The sequence below is a fragment of the Plecotus auritus genome (genome assembly GCF_963455305.1).
Source record: "Plecotus auritus genome assembly, chromosome: 10".
Lineage (NCBI taxonomy): Eukaryota > Metazoa > Chordata > Mammalia > Chiroptera > Vespertilionidae > Plecotus > Plecotus auritus.
This window is the reverse complement of record NC_137785.1, coordinates 47,116,761-47,144,373: the sequence shown is the minus strand read 5'-3', so window position 1 is coordinate 47,144,373 and position 27,613 is coordinate 47,116,761. Positions and strand designations below refer to the sequence as shown.

The window sequence follows — 27,613 nt, the reverse complement described above, 5'->3', positions numbered from 1 at the left end:
GGCAGTTACCAGTGATTTCTGTTTGTTTTTATTTCTCAAACTATTAAACCATGCAATGAATACAAAAATGGAATTGCAAACACATTTATGTTCAGAAAAGTCACTTTTTAAGTGTATCAAAACACTTTTTTAAAATATATATTTTTTTTTTGATTTTTTTTTTTTTTTTTTTTTTTTTTTACACAGAGAGGAAGGGAGAGGGACAGAGAGTTAGAAACATCGATGAGAGAGAAACATCAATCAGCTATCTCCTGCACACTCCCTACTGGGTATGTGCTTGCAACCAAGGTACATACCCTTGATCGGAATTGAACCCGGGACCCTTCAGTCCACAGGCTGACGTTCTGTCCACTGAGCAAAAACGGTTAGGGCTGCTTTTGTTTTTTAAAAAATCTTTGATTTTTTTAGAGAGAGAGGAAAAGAGGAGAGAGAAAAACATCCATGTGAGAGCACAACATTGATCTGCTGCCTCCTGAATACCTCCTAGCAAGGATCTATCCCACAACCCAGGCACGTACCCTTGACCTGGGGAAGGCTGGAGGGGGTCAGTGGGGTGGGGGGAGGGGATATATATAATACTTTCAACAATAAAGATTTTAAAAATAAATGGAAAAAAAAGACTTCTCACTTAGAGCAATATAAGCAAATATTTTCAGTTTCACAATACATTATCATTTACTGGAGACTCTGCAATGGCTTATCTATAATAATAAAAGCGTAATATGCTAATTCGACCTTCTGGACGACTTCAGGGCTGTGAGGGAAGCCTGGGTGGGAAGCCCGGGTCCAGATGCCAGAGGGAAGCTGGTGCCGGCAGCTGGGGAAGGAAGGCCTACTCTTGCACGAATTTCGTGCATCGGGCCTCTAGTTGGCAATAAGTACCAATTATGAGTTATTCAGGAATTATAAAGTAGGCCAGGTAACAAGCAGGGAGAGGAATACTACCTACAGCTCTCAGGTTCAACTTCAAATGAAAGGTTTCTCCTCTAGACCTGAATGCACTCTGCTATTTCAGAAGGGACACTGTATCAGTCAGGGTTCCTGAGGAAAAGATGACACAGGGCTGACTCTGGGCTAGGTACAGTGCTCAGTGCTGTGTGAACATCATTCCGTTTAATCCTCCCAATAAGCTTAGGAGATAGGTATTATCGCTTGTATTTTGCCAAGACATTCATTCAGTAAGAATGGATATTGGGGCTCTATGTACCTCCATGTCATGGCTGAGAGGACAAACTCCTCACCTTCAAGGGTGTTCCCTTGAGAGTTTGGAGGTGCCCCAGGCAATTCCAATCTAACCCAGGCCTGAAGTGACTTCTCAGCCTAGTAACCATCAGTTCTTATGAGTCTATTTAAAAATATTTCTTGCCCTGGCCAGGTGGCTCAGTCAGTTAGAGCATTGTGCTGATACACTAAGATTACAGATTCGATCCCCAGGCAGGGCACATACAAGAATCAACCAATGGGTGCATGAGTGGGTGGAACAGCAACACATCAATCTTTCTCTCTCTGCTTCCCCCCCCCCCCCCCCCCGTCTCTAAAAATAAATTTAAAATAATAAATAAATAAGAAGCTTTCTTTTTGCAACAGCTCTAGGACCCCAGGGACTTGACTCTTCTTGCCCAAGTTTTATAGGGGTGCCATTTCAGGATCTGAGGTCAAGCTTGGCAGGAGCGATCTTTAGAGAGGAGCTTTGAGCACAGGCCAGCGACTCCTGGTTCCATTGGATGTCTTCCGATCCAGTGCAGATACATAGAACTCTGGTTTTTATAAATTAATTTCTCTAGAAGCAGTCTCAGGTTATCAACTCCCAACAGTATTCTAGAAATTGTGTATTTCGGCTCAGTGCTGAAAGCTATCAATTTATATCCACCTTTTCATCAGGTCCATTGACTTTGTGATTCAGAATTCCTGTGGGGGAAACTGAATCTGAAGCAGTCACCTGACTTCGTTTACCGTACCGGATGGCTATGGAGAGTAGGTCTCTGTTTTCCAGTCTTAAGATCTATTGCCCCATGTGCTCATCACCAGCTTGCCCCAAACAGAGTTTGACACAAGCCCATTCATGCCTTCATGACTTGGCCAAGGTTTGTGGCCTTATGGAGCTAGGCTGCAGTCAGGAACAGGAAATACATCTGCTTACTTCACTTCACCGGCTGTTGGAAGGTGGATGAGTGATTATGAGACTGGTTTCAGATCAATTTCATTTTGAACCAGTGATGTAAGCCACTGGTGCCAGGAAGCATCTGAGAGGAAGTTGTAATGATTTTGCCCCACGGCTTACTGTTCACCGGTCTCTTTGTGACTCATGGCTTGCAGAGAAAACTCATATTCCTACAGTTGTCTCAGCAAGCTTCCGTGGGCAGGTCAGCTTGTCCGTGAGATCTCTATCCTCTGCCTCCCCCCGTTAGCCCAGAGCACTCCTAAAAAACAGTCTCTCCAGATGCAGACTGAGCCAGCTTTCTTTTATGCTCTTTGGTCCTGTGTATCTCCTCCTCCCTTCAGTGCTTCATCCCTCAGGTGGCATTTGGCTATAGCTAAGCCCCTACCCACTTGGAGAGATGGTTTTTCTATGATGTAGAGGCAGGCCCAGACTTGAAGTCTGAAGCCTGGGTTAATTGTGAGTAGGCTAAAGGTACCTTTTAAAGGCTTGCTCTGGGCTAGTCACAGTGCTCAGTGCTGTGTGAAACATCCCATTTAATCCTGGTAAGTTTATGAGATAGCTATGATTATTCCTATTTGCCAGAGGAGGACAGCTTCCATATGTTCATACAATATGGATTTGAACCGAAGCCTTTCAGTCTCCAAATCCCATGTTCTTCATCACTGCCCTGCCTCTAGGATTTGAAATCTGGTCCTGGTGCTTCTTGGTTGTGGGGCCTTGCATACTTACCTGTCTGAAACTGCTTCTTGTGGCACTTCAACCCCAGGCAGCCTCTGGTTCCTGGGTTGTCAGAAAGGGGAGGAGGTGTAATATCCACCTTGCAGGTTAGTTTTTGAGGATTGGGATAGGAAAACACTTAGCTGAGTGTCTCAGGCCTTTGTAGCTTGTTCCTGCCTGCCTGGCTCAGGCCCTTGGCTGTATTCTGCCTCCAGCTGAATGCGGGTTGGAGCTGGTGGGGCCAGGCCCTCTGATGCAACTGGAATATGTGGCCTGAGTGGGAGGCATGTACAGTTGGCATACATCACCCTTGGCTTCCTGATAGTTGGCGCTGTCCCCTCGGAGAATAGATGGACAGCCCAGATACTGTGCTATAAATATTTGGAACCATAAGAAGAATGGAAATGTGCTGGCAAACAGTAGTGAAGTGTGTTCACGTTCCTGGGGGGCAGATCTTGAAGATAGCAGAAAGAGGGTTTCTGGTTCCTGGCAGCTTTTAGAGTTTGGAGGATTCAGGCTTCTGAGTAATAAGGGGAGTCACTCCATTAAGCCGCCTGCTGGGAAACCTGTTGGGGAGGTTGGGAGGGCTCATTGAGTAGTCTCTCATGAAGGAAAATCGCTGATAGACTGATCTGGCCAGCCCTCTGCTAGCTGAAGACCTTCCCTTAGGAAGAGGACTGTTTTAAGAATGGAAAAGGTGACTTAATTTTTTACCAGTGTTTGAATAGTTAATGCATTCACGTGGGTCAGCATTCAGAAGGCTATACACTAAAAAGTCTCATCCCTATTACCTCCCTGCATCTCTCCACCCATAAGCCCAGTTTTTTGAGTCACCTTCCAGAGGTATTTTTCAAATGCAATTTAAAAATACAAATGTTAGCATTTTGTAGAGACTGCATTGTTCTATATCTTTTTTCTTTTTTAATTAACAATATGTCTTAGAGATCTTTCCATATCAAGACACAGAAGCTTCCTCGTCTTTTATAGTTTTTATGGCTACATCTTGTTCTCTTGTATAAATGGTATCATCACCCAAAGTTAACCTCTTGTTGATGGACATTTATGTTTTCTGGACTTTTGCTATTATACTGAATGCTTTGTTGGTTGGTTTGCTAGAAAGCTGAGGAAAGGTTATGGTGTCCTTATAAGAGGAGGAAATTTGAACACTGGCAGTCACAGAGGGAAGACTATGTAAAGACACAGGGAGGAGACAGCCATTTACAAGCCAAGGAGAGAGAGAGGCCGCAAAAGAAACCAACCCTGCCGACACCTTCATTTCAGACTTCTGGCCTCCAGAATTATGAGAAAATAAAATTTTGTTGTTTAAGCCCCTTAGTCCATGCTGGATTAGGACCCACCCTATGACCTCATTTTAATTTATCACCTCTTTAAAGGCCCTGTGTCCAAAAACAGTCACATCCTGAAATACTGGGGGTTAGGACCTCAACATATGAGTTTTAGGGGAGACATGATTCCTGTTAAGAGAGTCATGTTAAGAGACAACTTGAACATACAAAAAAAGAAGAGCCCTAGCTGGTTTGGCTCAGTGGATAGAGCGTCTGCCTGTGGACCGAAGGGTCCCAGGTTCGATTCCACCCAAGGGCACGTGCCTGGTTTGCGGCTCGATCCCCCCAGTGGGGGGTGTGCAGGAGGCAGCTGGTGGATGATTCTCATCATTGATGTTTCTATCTCTCTCCCCCTCTCCCTTCTTCTCTGAAATCAATAACATATTTTTTTTTAAAAAAAGAAGAAAGTAATTTTTTTTTTTTAGATCCTCAATTGAGGACATGCAGAGAGAGAAACATTAATCTGCATATGCCCCAACTGGGAACCAAACCTGCAACCCAGGTATGTGCTTGACCTGAAATCAAACCAGCAACTTTTTTTTTTTTACTATATTATTAATTTTTTACAGAGAGGAAGGGAGAGGGATAGAAAGTGAGAAACATCGATCAGCTGCCTCCTGCACACCTTCTGCTGGGAATGTGCCCGAAACCAAAGTACATGCCCTTGACTGGAATCAAACCTTCAGTCCGCAGGCTGATGCTCTATCCACTGAGCCAAACCAGTTAGGGCAAACCAGCAACTTTTTGATGCTCAACCAACTGAGTCACTCCACTGGCAAGAAAGTAAATTTCTGATAACCCTAATCATTGGGAAGGTGGACTTCCTTCCAGTCTTTTTTTTTTTTTTTTTTTCTGTGCCTAATTACAAATACTGTATGTGCAGTTCTATATTCTGCTTACTTTTCTTACTTCATAGTATAAGTCCTTCCCTAGATAACTTAAAGACTACTATAAATATCATTTTGCATAGTTGATCAATAATGCATGGAGTTAGTACCCTATAGGTTATTTAACTCTTTTATTTTGTTGTTAATCTTCACCTGAGGATATTTTTCCATTGATTTTTAGGGATAATGGAAGAGAGAGGGAAAGGCAGAGAAAAACACACATTAATCAGGGGTCCTCAAACTACGGCCCATGGGCCACATGCGGCCCGCCGAGGACATTTATCTGGCCCGCCGGGTGCTGCTGCCTGTCCTGCTTAGCAGCTGACTTGTCCCGGGCCCGCAGTGCGCATAGGAATTTGTTCATAGTTTTTTTTTAAACTATAGTCCGGCCCTCCAACGGTCTGAGGGACAGTGAACTGGCCCCCCTGTTTAAAAAGTTTGAGGACCCCTGCGATTAATTGGTTGCCTCCTGCACAGGGCCGGGCCAGGGAGGAGCCTGCAACCAAGGTATGTGCCCTTCACCAAAATCGAACCTGGGACGCTTTGATCCGCAGGCCGACATTGTATCTACTGAGCCAAACCAGCTAGGGCTAACTCTTTTTTAAAATTTATTTATTTATTTACTGAGAGAGAGAGAGAGAAAGAGAGAGAGAGACAGACATTGATTTGTTCTTCTACTTACTTATGCATTGGTTGCTTCTTGAGTAGGGATCAAACCTGCAACCTTGGATGATGTTCTTAACCAACTGAGCTACCTGGCCAGGGCTAGATTATTTAACTCTTGCCCTATATGAAAGATGATGTAACCTTTGCCACATGTCATTCCTGGTCCTTTTAGCCCTAAAGCAGAGCAAAAGATAACTCAAGATGAGACTACAAAGCTGTGTTGGAGGTAAAGGGCAGGTTCTCCCTGGGGATCTTGTGCCCCTGGGGCCCTCTGGAGCTGAATCAGGCCTGATCTCTCTTCCCCTTCCTCCCACTGGCCAGGCATGTCACAACCCATGACTCCTCAGTGGGAATGTCGTCAAGGAGGCAGGGCTGGTTTCTAAGCAATCTTCTCTTTCACGTGGGCACATTCCAGCCTTCCCACAACGGATCCTGCCTCTGTGTGTGCGCTCTGGGGAGCTGGCTCTGGGCTCGGGAGCTGAAGGCAGCTCTGTGTGCTTTTAAGTCCCCCTTTACACTCTTCCATCACTAACCCCTCTCCCCAGATTATGGCCAGTATGTTAATAATTTCCTTCACCTAGGTTATTTTTGCCTGTTTTTGAACTTCATGCTAATGGAATCATGCATATGTTCTCTGTTCAATCTGGTTTCTATTAGGGAACCATATGTTCGTAAGATTCATCCAGAATGTCCTTATAGTTGATTCATTTCAGTATGTGAATATACCATGATGTTTCTAGCCATTCTACCTTGATGGACATTTGGGCTGTTTCCAGTTTTTAGCTATTACAAACAGTGCTGCTGTGAACATTATAATACATGTCTTTTGGTCAATGTGTTTTTGTTGAATCTATATATCAAAGTGAATTGCTGGGTCTTGGGGAATGTGTATATTTAGCTTCAGTAAATACTGACCAACAGTTTCCCAAAATGACTGTCCCATTGTACACTCTCATGTCGGACTTCCACTTTTCTATTGATCTAAAATATGCATAAAAATTTACCATTTAAAAAATCATTTTAAAGAAAACAATTCAGTGATATTAAGTACATTCACAATGTTGTGCAACCATCACCGTTTTCCATCTCCAGAACTTTTTCATCTTCCCAAATAGAAACTCTATATCCTAAGTACCTCATGTAAGCAGAACCATACAGTATTTGTCCTTTTGCGACTGGCTTATTTTACTTAGCATAATGTTTTCAAGGTTCGTTCATATGGTAGTGTGTATCAGAACTTTATTTCTTTTAAAGGCTGAATAATATTCCATTGTATGTATAAACCACATTTTGTTCATCTCTTGATGGGCAGTTGGATTATTTCTATCTTTTTGCTATTATGAATAATTTTGCTTATGAAAATTTATATATGAATATCTGTTTGAATTCCCACAATTCTTTTGGGTATGCACCTAGAAGTGAAATTGCTGGATCATGTGGTAATTCTATGTTTACCTTTTTTTTTAATATATTTTATTGGTTTTTTAGAGAGGAAGGGAGAGGGATAGAGATTTAGAAACATTGATGAGAGAGAAACCCTGCACACTCCCCACTGGGTATGTGCTTGCAACCATGGTACATGCCCTTGACCAGAATTGAACCTGGGACCCTTGAACTCCGCAGGCCAACGCTCCATCCACTGAGCCAAACCGGTTAGGGCCTATGTTTACCTTTTGAGGAACCACTATTTCACATTCCCAGTGCATGTGGGTTCCAATTTATTTACATCTAGCCAACACTTACTATCTTCCATTTGAGGGGTGGGGGTGTTACATATTCTGGGACTCAAAATATTTTTGTTCTTATGTGTTTTTCTAGTCTGCAGATGCAAGATTTTTTTAAGGACAGAAATGGGGGAGATGCCGGAAACCAATCATTGTCCCACTAATAGAGAGATGTGGAAAGGGAATCCGGAAGGCTGGTCAACCTTGATTGCTCTGAAAGGTCGGAGCTAATCACTCATTGTTTAGTTGAGATATTGGTAGTTGAAGCAGCCTCCACCTGTTACTCTTACGTAAATTCTTGCTGATTGGCTATTATTGGAATTTCCTGCCTAAAGGATATGGGTGTATCCCATAACCTTAATAAAAGGGATAGCAAAGCCAGAGCGGGGTAGTAGTCCTCCCACTAGAGGTGGGCTCCCGCCTGGCCCCCAATATTCCCCCCCCCCCAAAAAAATAAAAATGTGTTGATTTTTAGAGAGAGAGGGGAGGGGGCGGGGAGAGAGACATAGATTTGTTGTTCCACTTATTTATGCATTTATTGGTTGATTCTTTGTATGTGCTCTGACCAAAAATCGAACCGAACCTACAACCTTAGGGAATTGGACGATGCTTGAACCATCTGATCTACTGTGCCTCCTGTATGTCCCCTACTGGGGATGAGGTCGCAAACTCAGGCATGAGCAAAGGACAACAGCTCTGCCAACTAAGCCACACCAGCCAGGGCCCATGTGGGTTTTTTTAAAAATAGCCATCTTAGTCCTGACCGGTTTGGCTCAGTGGATAGAGCGTCAGCCTGCGGACTGAAGGGTCCCAGGTTCGATTCCGGTCAAGGGCATGTACCTTGGTTGCAGGCACATCCCCAGTAGGGGGTATGCAGGAGGCAGCTGATTGATGTTTCTCTCTCATCAATGTTTCTAACTCTCTATCCCTCTCTCTTCCTCTCTGTAAAAAATCAATAAAATATATTTAAAAAAATAAAAAATAAAAATAGCCATCCTAGTGGGTGTGAAGTGGTACCTCACTGTGATTTTGATTTGCTGTTTCCTAATGACTAATGATATTGAGTATCTTTTATATGCTTATTGGCCCTTCCTTGTATATTGTCTTTGGAGAAATGTCCTTTCAAGTTTTTTGCCTGCCCCCAGAACAACTTGGGTTGTTTTGTTGTTGAGTTTTTAAGGAGTTCTTTATATTTTCTGGATATTAATCCTTTGGAATTTGACGTTTTTATATTAAACTCTTTGAATACTTTGTCATGTTCACATTACTTTTGTACTTTACAAAAAAACCTCATCTGTTACCCTTTCTTATACTAAGGAAGGGTTTAAAATAAAAACAATCACCATCATCATCAACTGAGCCTAAAGGACAATTCTTCAAACGAGGACAATTGCAAGGCCTCACCCTGACATTTCCATGGCACAGCACTGTCCCGGGGTCCTGGCTGTGCTGCAGCCGGGTAAAACGGTGAGCACTGGGGTCTGGGCCAGCACAACGGGAACCACGGGGCCAGAGCCTGGTGCTAACGGGCCCAAGTGTGGCCTCTAGCAGGTTCCCTGATTTGACCACAGGAATAGTGTGTAAGAACATTGGTTGTGAGTAATATTTAGCGTCAGGCTGACCTGGCTTCTGAATCTCAGTTTTCTTACCTTTGGAAAGAGGCTGACACCTACCTTGGTGGGGTAGATGTAAGGATAAAAGGGCCCAGTCTCTGGCTTGGTGAATGATAGTTATTAACTCACAATGCTTATTTAAAGGGTGGCCAAGCAGGGGGGATCCAGAAGGAGTGTGACAAGCTGAGGTTGTCTAGAGCTGCAGTCGCCAACCAGTGGTCCGAAAGGTTGGCGGCCACTGGTTTAAGGAAACCTTTGGAGCAGTGGTCGCCAACCAGGGGCCCGTGGACCACTGGTGGTCCGTGAGGTCCGAAAGGATGGCGATTGATGGTCTAGAGCAGTGGTCGGCAAACCGCAGCTTTGAGCCACATGCGGCTCTTTGGCCCCTTGAGTGTGGCTCTTCCACAAAATACCACAGCCTGGGCAAGTCTATTTTGAAGAAGTGGCGTTAGAAGAAGTTTAAGTTTAAAAAATTTGGCTCTCAAAAGAAATTTCAATCGTTGTACTGTTGTTATTTGGCTCTGTTGACTAATGCGTTTGCCGACCACTGGTCTAGAGCAAGCTGTGTGAGTGATGATGTAGCAGGATGCATAGTGCATGAAAATCTTCTGCCTCCAGCTGTGACCTTGTCCCCCTCCCCATCCCCTATGTCTCATGAGGGCACTGGGTACTAATGTCACTCACTGTCTATGATCTTGATCTTCTGGCCTCATGAATGAAGAAAGGGGTTTGGCTTACAAACTGACCACAAAGTGGCCCTCCCTTTAGAGACCAAACTTGGAAGCCCCATCTGAAACTCGTATTTGGCCACATTGCTGCTCAGAGGAGGTAAGCCGAGCCTCCTCCTGCAGTGGAACACACCTTGATCCAATCAAGGGGCTGTTGTCTGCTGTAGTTTCTCTGGGGTAGCTTCCAGAAGCCCCTCCTTCCTAATACTCTCTTTTTCTCTTCTCCCCAGTTTTCATGGGCTGCCCTGGGCAGGAGTCGGCCCTGCTTAGCACTGATCACGATTTCACTGCACTGAACGACACAGCAGTCCAGGTAAAACACCATGTCCTCCGGTGTGTGTAGGTGGGGCGTGGGTGAGATGTTCTTTGTGCATGCCCAGATTGCTGTTGTGAGTCACCTTGTCCCTTCAGAGGAGGCAGTGTTAGCCCTCAGTTGCCACAGTGTAGTGCTTGCAGCTGCCCAGTAGGGGCAGCAGAGAGCTGCCTTGTGAGTAATGGTCCAATGCTCTTGTAACCTTGGATTCTTTTTCTCACCTCTCTTTTCTTTCCCATAACATCTGGGTAAACCCCAAGGGAAGGCAATTTCCACACAGAACTGCCAATCCCATGAGCCCCTGGGAAGATGGACATGAGGCACTTGGTCACACATTGTTTCTTTTCTTTTTTTTTTTTTTTAAATATATTTTATTGATTTTTTACAGAGAGGAAGGAAGAGGGATAGAGAGTTAGAAACATCGATGAGAGAGAAACATCGATCAGCTGCCTCCCGCACACCTCCTACTGGGGATGTGCCCGCAACCAAGCTACGCGCCCCTGACCGGAATCGAACCCGGGACCCCTCAGTCCACAGGCCGACGCTCTATCCACTGAGCCAAACCGGCTTTGGTAGACACATTGTTTCTTTTAATTAGTTTTTTTTTGAATAGCTAATATATACATGGTTCAAAAATAAAAAATACATATATTTAAAATTATGCAATGAATTACCTCCCCTTATTTCTCTCCATCTGCCTAATGCCCTCTCCACCCCCTTCCCACAGATAATCACCATTATTAGTTTCTTCTGTGTTCCCCCAGACTTTGTCTATAAATAAGCAGATATGAAGGTATGGTCTTATTTTCCTACCTTTTTACACAAAAGATGGAACAGTGCCTGGCATCTGTTAAGCACTATGTGTTTGTTAAATAAAATGCTAAACTGTTCTGTACCTTGTTCTTTGCACTCAACAGTACATATCAAAGGTCTTTCCATGTCAGCACATAGAGAGCTTCCTTATTCCTCATTTTTAGAGCTGCATAGTACTCCACTAGATGTATGTACTGTAGAATTTTCCATTGGTCCTCTGGACCTTAGATTATTCCAATTTTTCTTTTGCAGTAGACCCATCCAGGTCTGCCTCCTGACCTTTAACTCCTGTAGGTGAGGATGGTGGGTGTGTTCCAGCTGTTTGCATATCTAGGTTAAGGGGTCTTCTCTCCTTATAGGAAAGTAAGGCTCTGAGGATCTCTCCATCCAAACGTATCTTACGAAGACGCAAGAGAGAATGGGTGTTCCCGCCGCTGTCTGTCCCTGAGAATGGCAAGGGCCCCTTCCCTCAGAGGCTGAATCAGGTATGACTGTGCTTCTCCTTGGGAGTCATTGGTGGCTGCAGGGACCCTCACCTAAAGGCCTGAATAGAGGTTTCTTGGTACTGAGCACTGGGGCCGACAGAGGAAAGCCTCTCTCTTGGCACCAGTTTCTGATAAGGCCATGCCTCTTCACCCGTGAGATATTTGTCACTTTGTCAGCTGCCATTTTTTATTTTGCTTCCAGCTCAAATCTAGTAAGGACAGAGGCACCAAGATTTTCTACAGCATCACAGGGCCTGGGGCAGATAGTCCCCCTGAGGGTGTTTTCACCATAGAGAAGGAAACAGGCTGGTTGTTATTGAATAAGCCATTGGACCGGGAGAAGATTGCCAAGTATGAGGCAAGTAACCTTTGGCATCTAATGAGAAGCAGGGCCCCAGGGCCTGGTGGGAAGGGTGGCACCAAGCTGACCCCAGACCTGTGCACCCGCAGCTCTTTGGCCACGCTGTGTCAGAGAACGGTGCCTCCGTGGAAGAGCCCATGAACATCTCCATCATCGTGACAGACCAGAATGACCACAAGCCCAAGTTCACCCAGGATGTCTTCAAAGGGAGTGTCTTGGAGGGGGCACTGCCCGGTAAGAGGATTGGGGAGGGGATAGCTATAGAGGTCTATGGCCTTGGGTCAACTTATGGTACCATGTGGAGATCAGCTCAGACCCTTAAGGTTGGAAGGACACTCTACCTCTGACTTCCTTGGCTGTGCAGATTACCTGGGATCTTCTTTAAAATCCAGATTCTCCTACTCCATCCCAAGATCCCTGAGTAGGAGTGATCCCAGACTAGAGCTCTGGAATCTGTATATGTGAAAATTTCCCAGAAGCCTCAGATGATCAACCAGGTTTAGGAACCTGGTTGGAGCTCCTCTTTGGAGCTCCAATAGTTAGATTTGAATCTCGATTTTGCCTCTTTACCTTCTGTGACCCTCGGCAAGTTCTTGACCTCTGAGCCTTAATCCTCACATCTGAAAATGGCAATAATATCAACCTTAAAGGATTCTGCAGGTTAGAGATAATACACCTAACATATGTAATATGAAGCACCTGACACGAGGGTCTGCTGTGAATGGCAGCAGCAGAAAAGCAGTAGAGGCCGGGAGGTACTGGAGCATGGTGTATGCTGAGGGAAAAATAAATTCCCAGGGCTGGAGAAGAGGGTGGGAGAGGCCAGCAGCGAACTAGGAAAATAGGTACATATTAATGCTCTCAAAGACGGGTCCTGCTGGGAAGGGTTCCTCTTCCTTCCTCTCCGAATTGTGGACAATACGTACAGAGAAGTATAAATTGGTTAGACAGCCAATAACAGAAATTCCCAAAAGAAACACAGTACCTTAAACAAGGTGGAAGCTTCCCACCACCTCCTTATATTTAGGAAGCCTACGAGTGGTCAGCTCAGTCTGGAATGGTATTGTCCAGTGATGGAGACCTAGACTCCTCTCTCCTTGCTCTGCTGTTTTGGCATGGTTCCCAAGGTTGTCTCATGGTTGCTGCTGGGACAAGGGGAAGGGTGGGAAGAATAAACCCATACTTGGAAAAACACGCCCCCCAAGTTGTAAATCCCATTTGTCAGAATTTAGAGTTGTGGTCACAGCTAGCTGAGGAAGGGATGGGAAATAGTCTTTGTTCCAGGTAAGCCTGTGCCCAGCCGAAAGTGATTATGGAGGATTATGTCTCTAAGTAAGAAGGGAGGGAGGAGAAGGGGAGAATGGAAAATGGGCACCAATTAGCGATCTCTGTCAGAAAGTGGAATATGGGTCTAAGCCGCTGAGCCGGAAGGGGGCTCACTCATCCTTTCTCCCCTCCAGGTACATCTGTGATGCAGGTGACAGCCACAGATGAGGACGATGCCATCAACACCTACAATGGGGTGGTTGCTTACTCCATTCATAGCCAGGAGCCAAAGGACCCTCCTAACATGTTTACCATCCACCGGAGCACAGGCACCATCGGCGTCATCTCCAGTGGCCTGGACCGGGAGGTGAGTGGCCCTGAGGCAAAGTGCTGCCTGCCCAGGTTTGTCCAGGCCAGGGCCTGACACTCAGAGCAGGAGCCTCTGGCCCTGCCCCCAAAGCTCACGATGGAGCAGTGGGACCCATCTGTGGAAAATAACGCAAAAGATTTTCTTCCCCTTCTTTTTTCTCAGGAAATTTACTTTAGAAAACTTGTAATTCTTACTACTTTATCTTACCTTTTAAATGTATACAAATTCTTTCAAAAACTAGATAGGACTTTTGTCAGCTTTATCACCCAAGAATGCCTGTCTCAAGGACCTGGGAGCCATCTCTTTGAAGGGTAATAAACAAGGAAGATTACACCCCTACTTCCCATTTCCTATAGGAGGAACCACTAGCTTTGGAGCTACAATAACTAGATTTGAATCTCGATTTTGCCTCTTTACCTTCTGTGACCCTCGGCAAGTTCTTGACCTCTGAGCCTTAATCCTCACATCTGAAAATGGCAATAATATCAACCTTAAAGGATTCTGCAGGTTAGAGATAATACACCTAACATATGTAATATGAAGCACCTGACACGAGGGTCTGCTGTGAATGGCAGCAGCAGAAAAGCAGTAGAGGCCAGGAGGTACTGGAGCATGGTGTATGCTGAGGGAAAAATAAATTGCTGCTCCGTTCCTATGCTGGTGTCCCTCAGCTCATTGGGCCAGTGGCATGCCGCCAAACAATCTTGTTGAGGCTGAGGAGGCAGCTATAAAATGCAGACATTTGATATTTTCTGTAGGTTTTCTCATTTCCTCTCGGAACGGCCCACTTAGCATGCACATGGCCCAGATTTGTCCCCTGTGGACCACAAAGTAGAATTAGCTCCTTGGATACTGGAGTTGCCTCCTGTTTCCTAATTAATTCCTTTGACCAAATCCCTGCTCAAAGCTCTCATTCTGCATCTGCCCAGGGTCAGGGGGCAATGCCCAGGCTTCAGCCCCCGACAGGCCCAGGGATACTGTTTGTATGGGCAGTTTCCCTCCCCTTCCACCCTTTGCTTCTGTTCTTTTGGGCGGTGGGTCGAGGAGTCAAGAGGGAGAAACATTCTGCCGCCCTCCGCATCCTCCCAAGGCTGCACTCTCAGGGGCCTCCACTCTCCTCTCCTCCCCAGAAAGTCCCTAAGTACACACTGACCGTCCAGGCTACCGACCTGGACGGCGAAGGCTCCACCACCACGGCAGTGGCCATCGTGGAAGTCCTCGACGCCAATGACAACGCTCCCGTGTTTGATCCCCAGAAGGTAACGCCCCTTCCTTCCTTCCTTCCCGCATCAGAAATGAAGGACAAGGGGTTTCCTTTCTAATGAAACTCCAGAACCAGCTTACGTTGCTTCAATTCCAGCCCCACCACCAACAAGCAGTGTGACCTCAGGCAAACTCCCTAACCTCTCTGTGCTCCATTTCCTAATCTGAGAAATGGGGATCATGATCATACCCGCTGCATTGTTCTGAGTTTTAAATGAAATAATCTGTGTAACACAACCCCTGGTGTATGAAAGTCTTTGATGATAAGAAAACTTCTAATTTACCTGTCCACACAGTGAATGCTTGTACATTCCAGTGACAGAACTCGGGGCCAGTCGAGACAACACCTAACCCCCTTCTGTCTTGAAGCAGCTTTGGCTGCTAACATTACTTAAGGCTAATTAAAATTTGTTCTGAGCAGTTGACTTCTTAGTCTTTGTCATCTGTTCTAGAACTTCCAAAAAAGGTCCCAGTCCCTGCCCCAGAGCACTTATGCCTTCCTGATCTCAACTACATAGGTGGTTACACTTGGAGGGGGTTGGGCACCCAGACCAGTGAGATTCCTGGAGTATCAGGCCCCTCGGTATAGGGAAAGCAGGCCCGAGATTGGTGTGGTCTGTCCCAGCAGCTGGGAGGCTGGCTCTCGGGGCATACTGCCTCTCTGTGTGCCCTGAAACCCTGGTGACTGAGTCAGGTGGTCCCAGAAAGGCAAGAGGCATGAGGCCTCCCTAGAGCTGGATGGAGGATTCACAGCAGGAGAAGAATGGAACAGCCTCTCTGAGTGTCGGTCTCTGCTCTGACTGCTGTACTTCCCACTGACAGTATGAGGCTCATGTGCCCGAGAACGCAGTGGGCCATGAGGTACAGAGGCTGACAGTGACTGATCTGGACGCCCCCAACTCACCGGCATGGCGTGCCACCTACCGCATCTTGGAAGGTGACAGTGGGGACCATTTTACCATCACCACCCACCCCGAGAGCAACCAGGGTATCCTGACAACCAAGAAGGTGAGTCCGTTTGGGCTTTAGACGAGGGCCACACCAGGGACAGTCAGGTCTGCAGCTTTGAGGTAACACCTGCCTTGGGACACGTGCCTTGGACCATTCGTTCATCAGAGTGCGCACCAGGCCGGTGGCCTCCGACACTTTCCCATCCCTTTTCTGTGGGGGAATTCCTTCTTTCATACTAAATCTTAGCCAGGGACCCAAACCGAATCGAAGCAGGTCAGTGGAGCCCCTCCACCCAGTTCCCAGTGTCCACTGGCTGTCCTCAGTCAGTCTGCACACAGAGGGTCTCTGTCTTATTGGAATTCTTGCTAATTTCATACTTAATCCATATCTAGGTGATTGGATAGTAAAATGTTCTGAATTACTTAGTGGTTAGGTATCTTAACTATGCAAATAAAATGGATGCTTTAGGAAGATGGGACTGATCTTTCTTTGATTTCTTTTGTATCTCTGTAGAATCATTCAAATGTAGTGAATACTGGCTGGCTCATTCAAGCAGCTCACAACACAAGTGGTATTAATGTTTTTCCCCAGAACAACAAATAAACAACTCTTGGGAAATTCCCCCTCAGAAGTTCCATTCCTAGAAAATGCAGTATATATTAAAACCACACCAGAAAGGGTTTTTTACGTAAAACATGTTCTAGATTGCAATTGTAAACAGATTTTTCACACCCATGAATACACAAATGTCCAGTGGAATGTTGTCAAGTCACATGGATATGGGACAGTTCTTTGTGTCCCTGCCTCAGCCTGTAAATGCCAGTGGTATCCCCAGTCATTATGACAGAGAGAAATGCCTTCACAAGTTTCTAAAGTGCCCGTTAGGGGGCGGCACCACCCCATTGGGAACCAGTCCTGGGGCTCACCAGTCTGGTTGCCTTTGGGGCGGTGGGTGGTCTGAGAGGCCCCTCTAGATGCCACTCAGGAAATGCAGGTGGCTTTATGGGTAGGGAAGGGGCAGCGGGGTGGGCCCTTCCTTCTGACATCCCAGCTCTGCATGGGGCCTCCTCATAAAATGGCAGCTCAGGTCCTCATTCTTCCCTCTCAGGGCTTGGATTTTGAAGCCAAAAACCAGCACACTCTATACATTGAAGTGACCAACGAGGCTCCCTTCGTAGTGAAGCTCCCGACCTCCACGGCCACCGTAGTGGTCCATGTGGAGGATGTGAACGAGGCACCCGTGTTCGTCCCGCCCTCCAATGTCGTTGAGGTCCAGGAGGACATCTCTGCTGGGGAGCCTATCTGCACCTACACTGCGCAGGACCCCGACAGGGGGAGTCAGAGGGTCAGGTATGCAGCAGCTGGGCTCAGCTTCCTCCACATGCACTGGGTCTTCTGGATGTTGTTTATGGCCAGTGTTTGTTCTCATTGCCGTAAGGTTGTGAAATATTTTGAACCTTCTGGATGGTTGTTTGTTATGGCCAGTATTTGTTCTCATTGCTGTAAAGATTGTGAAATATTTTGCCCGACTGGTGCGGCTCAATGGTTGAGCATCGTCCTATGAACCAGGAGGTCATGGTTCGATTCCTGGTTGGGGCCCATGCCCGGGTTGCGGGCTCGATCCCCAGTGTGGGGCATGCAGGAGGCAGCCAATCAATGATTCTCTCTCATCATTGATGTTTTTCTCCCTCTCCCTTCCTCTCTGAAATCAATTAAAAAATATTAAAAAAAAACAACTGTGAAATATTTTGAACCTTCTGGACAGTTGTTTATTATGGCCAGTATTTGTTGTCATTGCCGTAAAGATTGTGAAATATTTTAAATCTTCTGGACAGTTGTTTATTAAGGCCAGTATTTGTTCTTATTGCTGTAAAGATTGTGAAATATTTTGAACCTTTTGGACAGTTGTTTATTATGGCCAGTATTTGTTGTCATTGCCCTAAAGATTGTTAAGTATTTTGAACCTTCTGGATGGCTGTTTATTAAGGCCAGTATTTGTTCTTATTGCTGTAAAGATTGTGAAATATTTTGAACCTTTTGGACAGTTGTTTATTATGGCCAGTATTTGTTGTCATTGCCCTAAAGATTGTTAAGTATTTTGAACCTTCTGGATGGCTGTTTATTATGGCCAGTATTTGTTCTTATTGCCATAAAGATTGTGAAATATTTTGAACATCTCCCCTCTCCTCTCCCCACCCTCCCCAAGGCTAAAGACTCTGGGCAGGGGTTCAGGGGGCAGGTGTTCTTGCTCCTTCTCACATATCCTTGCTGGCCCCCCACCTGCTGCTAAGGCTCCCATTTAGGGGTAAGATGCCTTCTCCACATGATCCTGCTCAGGAGCCCTGCGTCCCAGGACACCGTCTGCTAGTTGGCATGAGGAAGCTTTGAATGATGACACCAGAATTCTGAGTATTCTGTGTGTGACTTCTCGACTTTCCCACTCCAGCTACCACATCCTGAGAGACCCAGCAGGGTGGCTGGCGATGGACCCGGACAGTGGGCAGGTCACTGCTGCGGGAGTCCTGGACCGCGAGGATGAGCGGTTTGTGAGGAACAACATCTACGAAGTCATGGTCTTGGCCACGGACGATGGTGAGAGCTTCCTCCCAGCCCCTCCTCATGGGCACCTTTGGTTCCCAGGTCATATAACACCGCATGTCCCCTCCATAGGGGGAGTATGGTGTGTGTGTGTGTGTGTGTGTGTGTGTGTGTGTAAGGGGGTGTTAGCAATCCAATCTGGAGGGTTCAAAGGGGTCCTTCAGAGGAGTGTTTTAAAGACGTCCTTGGGTGGCTGGCCATGGTTCTGATTTTCCTAAAACCTGAGTTAGGAGATATCCTGAAGCCTAAGTTTGTGGCTCACTAAGCCCTGGATTAGCCTGTCCATGTCCCCTGGATTAATTGAAAGGGGCTGCCTGGAAGTGCCATACTTGATTAGTGATGTCACACTGTGGCAGGGTGGGGGTTATGATGCGATTGTCATCTCTGTTTGACACATAGTGAGTAAATGGAGGCCTGGAGGCAGGTGAGAGGTCTGTGAAGGGAAGCTGAATTAGCCCAGAGGTGGCCAGTAGGTTTTGCTTTGTGACAGAATGCTAATGGCTGTCTGGATGAAGTGGCTGCAATTCTATGCTATGGTCAGTTAGTAATATCTGCTGTGGACACAAAATGAGAATGCTGGCTCATTGCCTTGTATCTGCCATCACTGGTTTGATCTACAGTGAAGCTAGTGTATGGAGGGTCTTCAGAGGCTACAGCCGGGCAATAACAGGACTCTCCCTGAGGCTAATTAGGTAGGTCATAGGGGAGCTTAACATTGATTCACCAACCCAACCAAGGGCACATGTTGAAAAGGATCATACGTGTCATTATGAACAGGGAGCCCTCCCGCCACTGGCACGGGGACCCTCCTGCTAACACTGGTGGACGTCAACGACCACGGCCCTGTCCCTGAGCCCCGTCAGATCACCATCTGCAACCAAAGCCCTGTGCCCCAAGTGCTGAACATCACGGACAAGGACCTGTCCCCACACACCTCCCCTTTCAAGGCCCAGCTCACACAGGACTCGGACATCTACTGGACGGCAAAGGTCAATGAGAAAGGTAACTGAGTGATGGTGGCAGGTGGGTGCCAGCTCTGCTGGGTGGGTTTGCCCCGTACCAGGACCCTGCACACATGCCCACTGAGCATCTTATGGGCCACAGAGGTAATGGTCTCGAGAACATCAATCCAAGGCTAAAGATTTACCTATCGGGAGCCTTTGGAATTCCACAGGAGCCTTAAAGACCATTCTAGCCCGACTGCCTTCCTGTGTAGATGGAAAAACAAGCCTGGCGGGGCGGGGGTGGCTTTCTCTAGGTCACATGAGTCAGGGTCCCAATGCCGTGATAACAGCTAAAGTGCACTGAGCGTGCTTACTCTGTACTAAACACCACTTCAGATGCTTTACATAGATTAGATTTTTAAATCCTCACAACAATCCTGTGAAGAAGGTACTATTACCACATACACACGTGTGCACACCCATTTTACAGATGAGGAGACCCAGGCTTACAGAAGTTCAAATACCTTGCTAGAGGCTCTATGGCTAGAAATTTATGGCACCAGAGTTTGAATCAGGCAGTCTGATTTACCCTAATCCTATGCTGCCTCCCATTTATTGAACCCTGGTGATATGCAAGATGGTTTTTCTTTTTTTCCTTATTTAATATTTCTACCACTTCTGTGGTATTTTTTCTCCCTATTTACAGATGAGAATGAGACTCAGAGAGGTTAAATAGCATGCCCAAGGGCACAGAGTGAGTGAGCAATAAAGATTGAAGCCAGAGCCCCTGGCTCCCCAACCTGCTCCCATCCACCTCTGTCCGTTCTCTTTCTGACACCCCTGTAGCTTCTCAGCTTTCAGTAGTATTTTATTTGTCACAGGCCTGGAGAGGGGCTTTACTAGTATTAAATGGGTGGTGACCCTGGGTGCATGAGAGAGGTAGATCCAACCTCAAGTGCCAACAAGGGCCCTGGAGAAACATTGCACCACTTTCTTTTTTTTTTTTTTTTTTTTAAGGTTATAGTATTTTTTAAAATATGTTTTTATTTATTTACTTTTTTAGAGAGAGAAAAAAGGAAAGGGAGAGAGAGAAAAATTAATGTAGGAGAGAAACATCTATCGTTTGCTTGCTAAAGCAAATTCCAGTAGTTAGCATAATAAATGCGAGAAGTTCATCAGAAGGCTGATGGACAGCTTCAGCAGGACTGATGATTTGCATATATTATTGCCTGCGGCCAGACAGCTGAGGGCAGTTCCCGCAACCTGATAACCTTTTTTTTTAATTTAATAAATCTTTATTGTTCAGATTATTACAATTGTTTCTCCTTTTTCCCCCCATAGCTCCCCTCCACCCGGTTCTCACCCCACCCTCTGCCCTAACCTCCCCGCCCTGTCCTCATCCATAGGTGTACGATTTTTGTCCAGTCTCTTCCTGCACCCCCCATACCCCTTTCCCCCTGAGAATTATCAATCCACTCCCATTTTATGCCCCTGATTCTATTATATTCACCAGATTATTCTGTTCCTCAGATTTTTAATTCACTTGATTTTTAGGTTCACTTGTTGATAGATATGTATTTGTTGTTCATAATTTTTCTCTTTACTTTTTTCTTCTTCCTCTTCTTAAAGAATACCTTTCAGCATTTCATATAATACTGGTTTGGTGGTGATGAACTCCTTTAGCTTTTTCTTATCTGTGAAGCTCTTTATCTGACTTTCCATTCTGAATGATAACTTTGCTGGGTAGAGTAATCGTGGTTGTAGGTTCTTGCAGCTCATCACTTTGAATATTTCTTGCCACTCCCGTCTGGCCTGCATAGTTTCTGTTGAGAAATCAGCTAACAATCGTATGGGTGCGCCCTTGTAGGTAATTAACTGTTTTTCTCTTGCTGCTTTTAATATTCTCTCTTTGTCTTTTGCTCTTGGCATTTTAATTATGATGTGTCTTGGTGTGGTCCTCTTTAGATTCCTTTTGTTTGGGGTTCTGTGCGCTTCCTGGACTTGTAAGTCTATTTCTTTCACCAGGTGGGGGGAAGTTTTCAGTCATTACTTCTTCAAATAGGTTTTCAGTATCTTGCTCTCTCTCTTCTTCTGGCACCCCCATAATTCTGATGTTGGTATGCTTGAAGTTGTCCCAGAGGCTTCTTACACTATCTTCAACTTTTTGGATTCTTTTTTCTTTTTTCTTTTCTGGCTGAGTGTTTTTTGCTTCTTTGTATTTCCAATCTTTGACTTGATTCTTGCGTTCCTCTAGTCTGCTGTTGGGTCTCTGTATAATATTTTTTATTTCAGTCAGTGTATGTTTAATTTCTAGTTGGTCCTTTTTCATATCTTTGAGGGTCTCACTAAATTTATCGGCCTTTTCTAGGAAATTCTTGAAAAGCCTTATAACCGTGGTTTTGAATTCTATATCCAGTCGTTTGTTTTCCTCCATTTCTTTCATTTGTGATCTGTTTCTTTGTCTCCGCATTTCGCTCCTTCCCTGAGTTGGTAGGGTAGCTTTGTGTGCTAGGTTTCCTATATGGCCCAGTGGGTCGGCCTCCCCAGTTAACCTGAGGTGGACACTCTTGGTGCACCCCTTTGTGGACTGTGTGTACAGCCTTGTTGTAGTTAAGTCTTGATTGTTGTTGGTATCACTGGGAGGAATAGACCTCCAGGCCAGTTGCCTGTGAGGATCAGCTGTGTCTACGCTGGGAGAAGTTCGGTGCTGGAGACAGCCTTATAGGATCAGACTTGCAAAATTGCAAAAAGCCTCTGTGCTCAGCTTGGATGGGACGGAGTCTCAGGACGGAGCAGACAGTCTTGGCTTCCCGTCAGCCCTGCCCTTGCGCGCGTGCCACCAGACCTCTGCCTTCTGCGGCTCCCCTGAGTTTCCACCTGATAGTCCACATTCTCCCCGTAAGAGCGTGGGTCCCCAGGGGCTCGCCCGGAACTGGGGTTCAGTGCAGTCGGAACTGGGGTTCAGTACAGTTGGGGGCTTCCTACCCCCTCCCGCCAGAGAAAGTCAGCCAGGCACTCAACCGCCCTTCCTCTCTGCGCGCGTGTCTCCATACCTCAGCCCTTTGCCGCTGCTCTGATTCTCCATGAGCTTTTCTCTTTCCTTCTAGTTGTAGACTCTCCACTCAGCAAGCCTTCCTGTGGTTGGATGATGTCCGTTCTGTCTTTTAGTTGTAGTTTTGAAATTGTTGTGCGAGGCAGCAGTTTAGGTGCTTACCTATGCCGCCATCTTGGTTTCTCCTCCTGATAATCTTTTTATTGTTTACCAAACTTTACCTTTGATATGTATATCTGCTTTGCCAGAGGACAAGATGTGTGAATAAAGAGCCCTGGGTGCAGAGATTTGCAGAGCTTTGTCACTACAACTGAGTTTCTGTCTGGCCCTCCAAAATGCCTTCCAAATTCATATTTCTTCTCTAGTCTCTCATTCATTTATGCACAGCCCCTTTTCCAGATTTCTGAACCCTTGTAGATGCTGAGAAAGACCCTGGCAATTGGCCTCCTATATGCACCCTAATCAGGAATTAAACCCGAAACCTGGGTATGTACCCTGACCTGGAATCAAACCATCAACTTTTTGGTGTATGAGATAACATTCAACCAATTGAGCACCCTGGCCAGGGTCTGCATCACTCTGCTGTAAAATGTTCTCTTCCTGCCTGGCCGGCATGGCTCAGCGGTTGAGCATCGACCTAAGAACCAGGAGGTCATGGTTTGACTCCCAGTCAGGGCACATGCCCAGGTTGTGGGCTCGATCCCCAGTCTTGTGGAGTATGCAGGAGGCAGCCGGTCAATGATTCTTTCTCATCGTTGATGTTTCTGTCTCTCTCTCTCCCTCTCCCCTCCTCTCTGAAATTAAGAAAAAAGTATATTTTAAAAAATGTTCTCTTCCTCTTGGGGCCAAGATCCCCCAGGAGAGAAATCGATCCTCCGGTGTCTGGGAACTAGTACATTTAGGCTCTGCCTTCTGCTCCAGTGAAACCAGATTCCCAGTGTCCATTACTGCTGCTAATCCCAGTGCAGAAAGGACTGCCCACCTGCTTCAGACACCCACATTGGCTCATCCCTGTGATTTGGGTATATATATCCAGCACCTTTCCTTTGGGGAGCCCAAATTGGTCTCCTGTCACCCCCTTGTGGCCTAGAAGACATTTTCCCCTCCCTGACCATGTTGTTTAGAGCCACAAGGCCTTGGTCCCAAACCGGACTCCTCCATTTACTAGCTTTGTGATTGTGGGCAAGTTACTGAGCCTCATTGTTCCTCAATTCCCCTATCTGTAAAATGGTGCCAATAACTGAACCTGCTTCTCCAGTTACGATGGAGGTTGAGTAAGTGACCACATGGAAAGCATCTTGTCTGGCACGTCAGTGCTCGGTAGATGCCCATGGCTGTTTTCACCACCGCGACTTCCCAACAGATCAGCTCGGGCTCTGTCAGGTGTGAGCATTATGGTCAAAGCCCAATGCTACCAACACCTGATAACAGTACTAATACCTGGTTCTTGGTTTTAATTTAGTTTTTTGACACGATCTTGTCCCTGTTGTCAGGGGAATTAATTCAGATGTGACCCAGTGTGACTTCGAGCTCGTTACTTGATCTCCCTAAGCTTCAGTTCCTGCATTTGTACAAGGGGGATAGCAATACCTGCCTCCAAATTATGGTGAAGGTTAGAGTTGGGCTTGGTACATAGTGTCAGTTTAATCACCACGGCCACCAGCAACGCCACCACCATCAACTGAGAAATTGGCCCTCCAGTGTCTGGGAACAGCATGGTGATAGAGGTGTTTGTGAAATATCCCACATTGGCCTCTCTACACGGCAGACCAGACATTCAGCCTGCAGAACTCACCCTTCCACTGCCAAATGGGCACAGGGTGATTCTCCCTTCCGGCCTTATTTACTAAGAGAGGCCCAGTGAGTGTGCAGAGGCTTTGAACTGAAAATGGCTGGAGGTCAGTGCTGACATAGGCCAGCACACCTAAGGGCAGATGAGTTGGAAATATGGGGCTGTTTCTTATTGTCCCAATGATTGGGAAATACTATGTAATTGAGTAGTGAGGATGTGTCATGCTTGGGGAAGTCCTACATGATGAAAAATAGTCCCACCCAAGCTTAAGTAGCTCTCACCCTGAGAAACTTGCCTCTAAACTAAAGGTCTTTTTTCAGAGATGCCCCTGACTATATTTCTCACTTGCAAACATAGCCCCTCTCCCCACTCTAGGATTGCCCCACGGTCTCCCCAGAATGATGCCCCTTGTGCAGGCTGCACCGAGCTCAGCTTCTGCCTGTGGTTAGCCTGCCACCCACCTTGGGCTTTTGAAGGCCAGTTAGCTCAGTGCCCATTGCAGCCTTATTTCCAGCAACCCTGACTTGTGTGCAGTTATAACACAGGTTAGCGTCCTCTGATCTGCTTAACGACATGTTATGTCACCAAGTCATGTGCATTTGAATTTATTAATAATTGATGCTCGCCCTAACCGGTTTGGCTCAGTGGATAGAGCGTCGGCCTGCGGACTGAAAGGTCCCAGGTTCGATTCCGAACAAGGGCATGTATCTTGGTTGTGGGCACATCCCCAGTAGGAGGTGTGCAGGAGGCAGCTGATCGATGTTCTCTCTCATCGATGTTACTAACTATCCCCCTCCCTTCCTCTCTGTAAATAATCAATAAAATATATTTTAAAAAATAATAATAATTGATGCTCACTTGGGAATATCAGTGCTTGGGATATTGAAATGCTATCATACAGTTGAGGTGTAAACATTGTATTTACTATTGCAAGAGCAAAACGCTGCAGTGGTTAATGGTAGTGAACTTTCACATAGGAAAACCAATGGCCAGTTAACATGACTATTAAAATATTAGGTTAGCCCTGGCCAGGTGGCTCAGTTGGTTGGAGCACCATCCCGTACACCAAAAGGTTGTGGGTTCAATTCCAAGTCAGGGCACATACCTAGGTTGTATGTTCAATCCCCGATCGGGGTGCATATGGAGGCAACCAGTCAACGTTTTTCACGTTGATGTTTCTCTTACTCTTTCTTCCTCTCTCTCTTAAAATCAGTTTTTAAAATATCCTCAGGTGATGATGACAGAAAGAAAGCATGAGGTTAGCTGTCTCCTGGGAAGAACAGTGTTGTTTTTGAGGCAAAGAACAGTCTACAGCCGTTGCCAACCTTTCGGACCTCACGCACCACCGGTTGGCGACCGCTGGTCTAGCAGCTAATGGTGCTAAGAAATTACTGGCTCTGCATGACAAGACTTTTGAAAAACGTCATATTTTAAAATACTGTGATTATTGTGTGTGTTTTTTAATGTAAGTTTTTTGTTTTTTTTCTGCCCCAATAATCCTTACCATGATGGTGAATTTGGCTTTGGCCATATATAAAAAAAAATTTAAGATATTTTATTGACTTTCAGAGAGAGCGAGAGAGAAACTTCCATATGAGAGTGAACATCCGAAATATTGACTGGCTGCCTCCTGCACACTCCCCATGGGAGATGGAGCCCACAACCCAGGCATGTGCCTTGACCAGGAATTGAACCAGCAACCTTTTGGTACACGGGATGACACCGAACTGAGCTCTACTGGCCAGGGCCAGATACCAATTTTTAACACTTGATCAAAGTGTGCTTTTGGGGTATTTTTCCTTGTCACCCAGATATAGAGGCTCTTGCCTCAAACCTCCATCATGATATGCTCTGTTCCATTCATAGTTTCCTGAGGTGAATAAATTATCTGTCCACTCCAGGAGACGCAGTGGCCTTGTCACTAAAGAAGTTCCTAAAGCAAGACACATACGATGTGCACCTTTCTCTGTCCGACCGCGGCAACAAGCAACAGCTGGCAGTGATCAAGGCCACCGTGTGCGACTGCCACGGCCACGTGGAGACCTGCCCCGAACGCTGGAAGGGGGGGTTCCTCCTGCTCCCCATCCTGGGGGCCGTCCTCGCTCTGCTGTGTGAGTACCGGTGCCCTTCCCCCTCTAAGGATGGGGTAGTTAGAAACCTGATTCTACACTGAACTTCTGGGACTAAGGGCCACCAGCATTGCCCATCTCTTCCTTAAACTCTGAATTCCAGGAGTGTCATTCAGTCAGTAGAACAGTAACATCAGCTAGAAGGGTCCCATCCCTACAATGGAGAATTTCCCTAAGACCAGTACCGTTAATAAGGGAAGGCTGACAATAAATGCATACAGAATTATAGATGGGGATGAAGTTACAGTGCTACCAGGAGGAGGTGACCTTGAGCTGAGACCTGAAGGGTGAGAGCCATGCATGTGCATAGAGAGTGTTCCAGGCAAGGGAAAAGCCCAGAGGACAGTTCTGAATGGGGACCCGCTGGGTATAGTTAAGGAACTCCAAGGAGGCCACTGTGACTAGACCTGGGCGGGGGAGAGGGAGGGATGGGAACAGGCCAGGGCTAAATCCTGTACACCTTGATGAGTTATAGGCATTCCTAGGTGCAAGGGAGTGACTGAAGTGTGTTAAGCTCTGGCTACTGAGTGGAGAGATCTAAAACTAGATGGGGCTCTGAGAGTTTGGGGGTCCTGTGTGGTTGAGGGGGGGTGAATATTCACACTTCCCCACCCTTTCAGTCCTCCTGGTACTGCTCCTCTTGCTGGTGAGAAAGAAGCAGAAGGTCAAGGAACCCCTTCTGCTCCCAGAAGACGACACCCGTGACAACGTCTTCTACTATGGCGAAGAGGGGGGTGGCGAGGAGGACCAGGTAGGGCATTGGAAGGCCTGGAATGTGGGGCCACTGGCAGGGGTGGTTAAGTCAACCAACTAACCATGTTACTTAGCTACATTGACCAGACCCTGGCCTAACATTTATAACATCTCAGGCCATACACAATTATCAACTTAAAATTAGCCTGGTATATTTGGTCAGACATTTAATTACTCACCCCTAACGCCTTGGCAGGGCCAGACCAAATGACTGGGTGTTCCCCATCCCTAGCCTAAAGCGTTAATCTTCATGCCATGCAGGATCGACCACCAACTCTCCTCTCCTGAGAGGGTATCTGGTCCATTGCTATAGTCTCTTTGGCCCCGGTCAAGGTGACTTCAGCCTGCACTTAATATGAGAGAGGAGATGTGGAGACGGGCTTTCAGAAAGCACAGACATTTCTGTCTTGTAAGACCTACCCAGGAACCAGAACATCCAACTGGGAGCGAAGTGGGGTGAGATGTGGATGGTGGGGGAGCAGGGGAGTCCTTCTCAATCTCATGCTCTCCTTTCTCGAAGGACTATGACATCACCCAACTCCACCGGGGTCTGGAGGCCCGGCCCAAGGTTGTTCTCCGCAACGATGTGGCGCCAGCCTTTATCCCCACACCCATGTACCGTCAACGACCAGCCAACCCCGATGAAATCGGCAACTTCATCACCGAGGTGAGGCATGGGGG

At 46.4% G+C, this 27,613-nt stretch overlaps 1 protein-coding gene across 2 annotated transcripts in view; it reads left to right on the top strand.

Moving 5' to 3' along the window:
• CDH3 (cadherin 3) overlaps positions 1-27,613 on the top strand; it is a 46,247-nt gene that overhangs the window by 15,585 nt on the left and 3,049 nt on the right. For both annotated transcript variants that reach the window (XM_080644672.1, XM_080644673.1), the window contains 13 exons: positions 10,073-10,155; positions 11,328-11,453; positions 11,656-11,811; positions 11,904-12,048; positions 13,275-13,447; positions 14,581-14,709; positions 15,536-15,721; positions 16,773-17,014; positions 18,111-18,256; positions 19,040-19,264; positions 25,952-26,161; positions 26,800-26,930; positions 27,453-27,599. In XM_080644672.1, coding sequence (XP_080500798.1) covers positions 10,073-10,155; positions 11,328-11,453; positions 11,656-11,811; positions 11,904-12,048; positions 13,275-13,447; positions 14,581-14,709; positions 15,536-15,721; positions 16,773-17,014; positions 18,111-18,256; positions 19,040-19,264; positions 25,952-26,161; positions 26,800-26,930; positions 27,453-27,599 — 2,099 coding nt within the window. The remainder of the gene's footprint in view (positions 1-10,072; positions 10,156-11,327; positions 11,454-11,655; positions 11,812-11,903; positions 12,049-13,274; positions 13,448-14,580; positions 14,710-15,535; positions 15,722-16,772; positions 17,015-18,110; positions 18,257-19,039; positions 19,265-25,951; positions 26,162-26,799; positions 26,931-27,452; positions 27,600-27,613) is intronic.